Source organism: Chanos chanos, chromosome 5 (genome assembly GCF_902362185.1).
Source record: "Chanos chanos chromosome 5, fChaCha1.1, whole genome shotgun sequence".
Taxonomy (NCBI): Eukaryota; Metazoa; Chordata; class Actinopteri; order Gonorynchiformes; family Chanidae; genus Chanos; species Chanos chanos.
Genome location: NC_044499.1, coordinates 51,565,423 through 51,572,922, shown reverse-complemented (window position 1 = coordinate 51,572,922; position 7,500 = coordinate 51,565,423). Strand labels below are relative to the sequence as shown.

General features: G+C 46.7%; 1 protein-coding gene across 1 annotated transcript in view; it reads right to left on the bottom strand.

The window, feature by feature from the left end:
- Window positions 1-7,500, bottom strand: part of LOC115812737 (CASK interacting protein 2) — a 44,416-nt gene that overhangs the window by 13,230 nt on the left and 23,686 nt on the right. Inside the window, exons 7-10 of the mRNA XM_030775227.1 lie at window positions 5,143-5,251; window positions 4,561-4,669; window positions 2,904-2,998; window positions 379-496 (exon numbers count right to left, since the gene is read on the bottom strand). Of these exons, the coding sequence (XP_030631087.1) occupies window positions 379-496; window positions 2,904-2,998; window positions 4,561-4,669; window positions 5,143-5,251 (431 nt within the window). The remainder of the gene's footprint in view (window positions 1-378; window positions 497-2,903; window positions 2,999-4,560; window positions 4,670-5,142; window positions 5,252-7,500) is intronic.

Sequence of the window (7,500 nt, the reverse complement as noted above, 5' to 3'; positions counted from 1 at the left end):
AAGGAATGTTAGCTGTAAGGACACAACACTTCTGTGGTCTGCGTTATTATTTATAGAAGGTTCTAGAACTGGAATGTACTCTATGCTGTTCACCACAACACGGCAAACATGTTGAATCAGGTGCTTGTCACACACAACCAAGAAAAAAGAAAAAAGAAAAAAAAAACAAAGGCAGGTTTGCTTTTCATTCAGTTCACTTCATCCACTGCTTAAACCTATGAGATATCATGAGTCACATGAACTTGGCCCTCTCAAACTGAGGGGAATCATTTTTAAAGCGTGTTCAGCTCAGTGTTCAGGGGCCAGATGTTCAGCCTGCAGTTGTGTTCAGAGTCAGCGTTCAGGTGGTTGGAAAGTTATGGTTATGGTCTTGTTCACCTGCTCGGCGATTGATGACCTCTACTATGGAAGGAGGAAAGAAACCCACGCGGTCTGTGCCTCTCTGGCTGTCATGAATGTACCCTTTCCACCTGCCATCCATGTGCTGCTCCACAACCTGAAACAGACCAATCACCATTAGCACAACCTCAACCCTCATCACCAACAACCAATCAGAGCACAGAGACTTTTGTGCTTAAAACGTGCTTTTCCTATTAGCTCTCAGTTTTTGAAGAACACAGAGCCTCACGTTAGCAGTGTGTACCTGACTCAAAGGTTTGAAGTGTTCACAGGCAAACAGAATATCTGCTTTCTCTGAGAAGTACACATTATTTCAACATGCTGAATCTGAAGTCATGCTCTTTAGCAAACATATAGGTAGGAGTAGGACAACGGAGAAGTTGTGTGTAGGTCTAGCACTGAGCTTTATAAAAAAAACTGTGTTCAGGTGTAGTGTTGGGATTCATTAAACAGTTGTGTTTAGGTTCAGGTTCAATGTAAGGACCGCCCAACCTATACTAATTCCTGAGCATTATAAGCTAATGCTTATGACAAAAGACTCCAAGAACGTTGCCAGTTTAAACACTCTTTTTAAATACTGAAAAGCAACACTGAATCACTCTAATCCAGTATGACATCCAATTGCAAATGATCTACTTCAGAAAGAATGTAAAGCACAGAGGACGAATCCGTCATCCACTTGCAGTGATCTGTCAGGGTCTGTTTGCTCCAGCATGTCCTGACCTTCTCAATCAGCCCAGGCCCAATTTAGAAAGCCCCTCTGTGAGAAATGTGTGTGTCCATATTCCGAGTCAGACACACGCAGAACTCAGAGAATGGCAGAGGGTGTATGCATGTGAATGTATGTATGTGTGTGTGTGTGTGTTTATGTGCATTTGAGTGTGTGTGTGTGTGTGTACATGTGTGTGTGAGGCCACAGATTACTGCATGTAGTACAGCGTATTACAGTTTGGATATGAAAGGCTTAGAGACTGGGAGTGTGTCCGACAATATGTCAATATGTGTGTGGGGGGGGGGGGGGGTACTTGTACAGCTATCCTTGTGAGGACCAGTTTGAGTTTTGGACCTTGGGAGTGACAACAATTTGGGAAAGTGAGGACATTTTGGCTGGGCTGTTTGAGGGTTCAGGTTAGAATTAGGTTTAGGGTTAGGGGTAGGGTAAGGGTCGGGGTTAGGCATTTAGTTGTGATGGTTGAGGTTAGGGTATGGGGCAAGGGAATGCATTATGTCAATGAGTGTCCTCACAAAGATAGAAGTACAAGTATGTGTGTGCGAATGTGTGTGAATGTGTGTGTTACTGCTAACTCAAAGAGAGGGCGGAGTGTGGAGTATGGGTAAACTGACAAGCATGTACACTGTTTTCTGAATATCAACAGAGTTAAACCAATTGTCTCTCATCTTTCTCTTTGTTGCATTAATCATGAGTTGGTTCGTCTCCTTTGTGTGCAGCGCTGAATATTAGCTTTAGTATGATCTGCTCTCGCTAAGTGTGGCAGCTACAAAAGCAGCTATACCGTTATCTGGCTGTTAGCATCCAAACACAAACACAGCCAAACACAACACAAACCAAACACAACCTCTCTCTCTCTCTCATTCTCTCTCTCTCTCACACACTCTCTCTCTCTCTCTCTCTCTCCCTCACTCACTCTCGCTCTCTCTCTCCCTCACTCACTCTCGCTCTCTCTCTCCCTCACTCACTCACTCTCGCTCTCTCTCTCACTCTCTCTCTCTTGCACTCTCTCTCTCTCTCACTCTTTCTCTTTCTCTCCCTCCCTCCCTCACTCTCTCTCTCTCTCTCTCTCTCCCTCACTCACTCACTCACTCACTCTCTCCCTCACTCACTCTTGCTCTCTCTCTCTCTCTCCCTCACTCACTCTCGCTCTCTCTCTCTCTCTCTCTCTCTCCCTCACTCTCTCTCTCTCTCTCTCTCTCTCTCTCTCTTTTTGAGCCCCGTGGCTAGCACAAACATAGGGGGCTGTGAATAGCACATGGCCATGTGCTAAGTGTTTACCCCGTGGGCACTGTCTGCTAACACTGTAAGGGAACAAAATGAAAAAAGAAAAAAAAGAAAAGAGAGAGAGAGAGAACATGGGGGATCGCGTGCAGCTGAAGGTGGAGTGCACTGTGTTGACTCAGAGACAAGGGGCTGACAGCCTCGTGCCTGTTCCAGCACGACTAGACCACAGCTATCATCTTCGCTCCTTAAAATTACCCCCCCCCCCCACCCCCAAACCCAAAGTCAACACTTCACTCACGAGTGAAAGGTCTCCCAACACCACGGGCTCCATCAAACAACCAACGACATGCAACGCGTCATTTATACTGCTGTGGAAGGAAGTTCAGTGCTATCCAAAACACTGCTCACGGCGAATGTTTATAAATACCCATAATGTGGATAAAGTTAATAAAGTTTAAAGAGAGGTGAATTCAAGGACAGTCTTTCCTCCTTAAGTGTTGTGGTGTGATGAATCGTTTGGGAGAGCCCCTCTCTCTCCTGAGCCTACCATGATAACATCTCCAGCTCTCATGTTCAGGGCCGTCGGGTCGTGGAGGTTCCAGTAGTCTTTCATCGCTCGGACCTGCAGGGCCCCACCGGCATCTGACAGACAGAGAGGGAGAGAGACAGACAGAGACAGAAAGACAGACAGAAACAGACAGACAGACAGAGAGGGGCAGGTAGACAGAGGGGGAAAGAGAATGGGAGAGAGAGAGAGAGACAGAGAGAGAGAGAGAGAGAGAGAGAGACAGAGAGAGAGAGAGAGAGAGAGAGAGAGAGAGAGAGAGAGAGAGAGAGGAGCATAAATATATCAGTTAATTAGGAAACACTACAGCTCTGATCTCTTCAATTGTTATTTATAATCTAACTGAAAAGACAACAAAGAGAGAAGGAGAGAGAAAAACAGAGCGGTTATGATTTTAAAAGAGTTGAGTTAAGAGACAAGCATTCTTCTTCCAACAACCATAATCCGTCTACATGAAACTGCTGCCTCGAGCCATAACACGGATGTTTTTCAGACTCTAATTAAAGGCCATAGACTGTACATCACCTCAACCACCTACGGTTAGATTTTTGTTCCAGTCTCTACCAAGTGTTTCTTCACCATTGTGTTTGTGGATTCAGCCTCCTTCTCCAACAGGGATTAAATGTTGATGAAATATTGAAAAGGAGTTTTATGTCTACACACATCCCACCCAAACACAACGAGGTAAGAGAGTGCACGTGTAAAGGACAGGGATTGGCTGACACCCCTCATCATCACACACACTTCCTTCATTCAGTCATCCCCTCTTTAGTTCACATATCAAACAGCACCAGACTTCAAAGACTGCAGCAGACTGGATTACAGGACAGAACTGCATAGCTCTTTATTCTGCAAAAACACACACACACCTACAGACACACACACACACACACACACACACATGCACGCACACACATACACACACACACACACAGATACGCACACACATGCACACACGCACACACACACACTCACACACCCACATACACACATGTACACAAATGCACACTACCTCACAGATACGCACACAGACACGCTCACAAACTCACAGGCGCAAACACACACACACACGCACACGCACACAAAGTCCCCCTCTTATGCTCATCCCCAAGCATGCTATTCATTACCTTGTCGAAAAGTCCCTGAAAAGAAGATACATTACATAACAAGCTCTCCCTGTACTTCTCTCTCTCTCCCTCTCTCTATACTTCTCTTCTCTCTCTCTCTCTCCCTCTCTCTCTCTCTCTCTCCCTATCTCTCTCTCTTTCTCTCTCTCTATACTTCTCTCCCTCTCTCTCTGTCTCTCTCTCTCCCTATCTCTCTCTCTTTCTCTCTCTCTATACTTCTCTCCCTCTCTCTCTGTCTCTCTCCCTGTACTTCTCTCTCTCTCCCTCTCTCTATACCTCTCTCTCTCTATACCTCTCTCCCTCTCTCTCTATACTTCTCTCTCTCTCTCTCTCCCTCTCTCTATACTTCTCTCTCTCTCTCTCTCTACTTCTCTCTCTCTCTCTCTAAAATACATTTAATGTTTTAAGGTACAAAAAAAAAAAAACACTGAATGAGATCATTAAAGAAAGAAAGTTCAAAGGGGACGGAGGGAGGGAGACAGGTGGGCTGTGGGTGTGGCCAGGAGACCGACCTCTCAGCAGCTGTTTGATGTCTTTGCTGGCATGGGAGGTGGTGAACTGGTTGACAATGTCCAGCGCCGTTTGGTTATAGCTGTTACGAATGTTGACGTCGATTCCTGCCTGTTCCCAGAAGAGAGAGAGCAAAAGGCAGTGGGTTACGATTCAGCATATGACCCTCCATATGTGAGGAGTAAAAACTCACGTGTTGCTGATGGACGCGTGTGCATGAGCACGGGGAACAGGTGCCAGATCTGACAGATGACTGTTGTTCTGATGACTGTCTGTCTTATCCACAGTCTCTGAGTCTGTGACACATCAGATTGTTCACTAAGAGAACCTGGCCTTCAGGGGGGCTCTGATATGGAGTCCTGAAGACCAGTCCAGGGATGGTGAGCCACCATTCATACAGGTTTTATACCCAGCAGTACTCCTAACCTAACATTTTGCGTGTGCTAAGAACCTTCACTGGCTGAATTGGGGAGGTTTGAGTAAGGTTGGAGTGGAACTCCTCATATGCTGTTCCCCTAACCCCTGGGGGGGGGGGATTACCCCTGGCTGTTTGTAGAATATGAGTTTGTGTGTCTTTCTCTTACTTCCAGCAGTAGTCGCACCACTTCAGTCTTGCCATAGAGGGCAGCGTCGTGCAGGGCCGTGCCAGCTTTAGTGGTTCTGTTGATTTCTATGCCAGCCTTCAGGAGCAGCCTGTTACAGTCAACAGGGGAACATGTCAGTCATCCATAATGATAAGCAGCATTCTACAATTATATAACAACATAATGTATTCATATTATGTGTGTGTGTGCATATGCATGTGTATGTGTGTGTGCATGTGTGTGCGCGCGCATGCATGTGGGTGTGTGTGACTGGGTGTGTGAGTGTATGTGTGTGCGCGCGTGCATGTGTGTGTGTGTGTGTGTGTGACTGGGTGTGTGAGTGTGTAAGGGTTATTAAAACTCTGGCAATTAAATATCAGGCCAAGATGAACACCAGAGCAGGTTCATATAAACAGATAAAAATAAACAACCACACACACACACACACACACACACACACACACACACACACAGTGTAAACATTCAGAGGACCAGACTCTCTCCCTCAGGTAGTGGGAATGTTTTGAGAGCTCTGGCTGAGGACAGCTGTGCTGACTGGTGGAAGTATTCATGTGGGAGCGCCTGTTCCCAAACAGAGCAGCAACAGACGATCCCACACACCCCCATATCAACACCCTCAGCCTAACCAGTGTCACCCCAGTCCAACACAGGAACAGCCCAGAATGCAGTCTGACACGCAACGCATCCACACGCCAACACACATCACCCCACACACACCAGGCCAATCATGAGCCGCTTTCTCTGGCCAAGTCCAGTTCTAGACTACAGTATATTCTAGACTATGGCAAAATCTAGACTACAGTATATTCTAGACTATGGCAAAATCTAGACTACAGTATATTCTAGACTATGGCAAAATCTAGACTAAAGTATATTCTAGCCTTTGGTATATTCTAGACAACAGTATATTCTGAACATTGAGTCCATATGCAATTTGACCAAATCCTGTTCCAGGAATATAATTAGTGCACAGTACTAATCCACTTTGAGTCCTGTTTCTGGGAATATCTCAGGAAAAATGACTCTGAATCATTTTTCCGTTTTCAGTGCAGGTGACAACTCCCACAACACCTAGCATGCTAACAGCTAACATGTGTTGTGTCAGGAGGTGTTACTGGTCGTCATGTTAACCCTATCAGGAGGTGTTACTGGTCGTCATGTCAACCCTGCCAGGAGGTGTTACTGGTTGTCATGTTAACCCTGTCAGGAGGTGTTACTGGTTGTCATGTTAACCCTGTGCCCCGGATGTTCTCCGTTCTCCCTCTCTGGTTTTCTGTTTTTTTCTGCGTAGTAAAAACAATTACGACTACTCAACCTCTCGCCTCACGTTCGTGACTTACTGACACCCTCCTCCTAAACTGGCATGGTGACAACAGTGGGATATAAGCCAGTTTAGGGGGAGGGTGTCACTCAGTCATAAACGCGGGGCAGGTGGTTGGGTAGTAGGGTCCCTGTGGGACTCTATCCTTGTGTTGTGGGGGTTGTACAGGCCCCATGTTCACCCTGGCCTGAGAGGGGCCCACAGCGCCATTATAACCCTTAAACTGGGGATCAAACACTTTGTCATGTTCCCTGCGCAGTGCACGGAACCTGTCTCTGATATCAGGGGGCATGATGTCATCCGGATCCAAGACCACAAGGTCAGAGAGCAGGGCAGTGGTGGCTGGAATGAGGAAGTGGTTATCAGGCCTGCTGGCCTCCTTACAGAGAGGACATGACCTCTTTGCTTGGACGCGGTGGGTCTGCTTCGACTTAGCGAAGCTCAGACACAGCCGAACGCATAAGCCCTCGCTTCCTCTGAGGCCTGCAGTTCATCCAGTAATGACTCAAAAGCTTGTGAAATCTCTGGCTTATTGGACGCTAATGTGCAGGACTGCAGCTCTGTGCCATACTTGTGTTGTTTCACAAGTTTGGCTAAATCAGCATGTATGAGGCAGAGCCATGTGAGCGCGACAAGGTTCTCAAGAGAGGGAGTCAACTCCTCACCTTCCCTCACAGTATCCCCCAAGTGACCGACGCCACAGTCTTTGTGCAGAGTTGTCCTCCACAAAAGCCATTAGACGCTGAAACAAGCCCTCTGGTCTCTCATTAGGCGACAGTTTAGTAGCAGCAAAGTCAGTGAAACGGGCTGGAAGCCGTAGCGTTGGCAAATAGCTTGCCATATACGATCAATGGAGGTGGAGTTTTTGACTATACTTTAACGTGAAATTGCAGGACAATAATGAGCTATTTGTCCCGACATTAGCTCCTACACGCTCACTTTCTGTTCCTCCGTGCGATGTTGTGCACAAGGGACGTTCTTATCTGTGTCATCTGTGTAAACCCCTGCATGGGGAC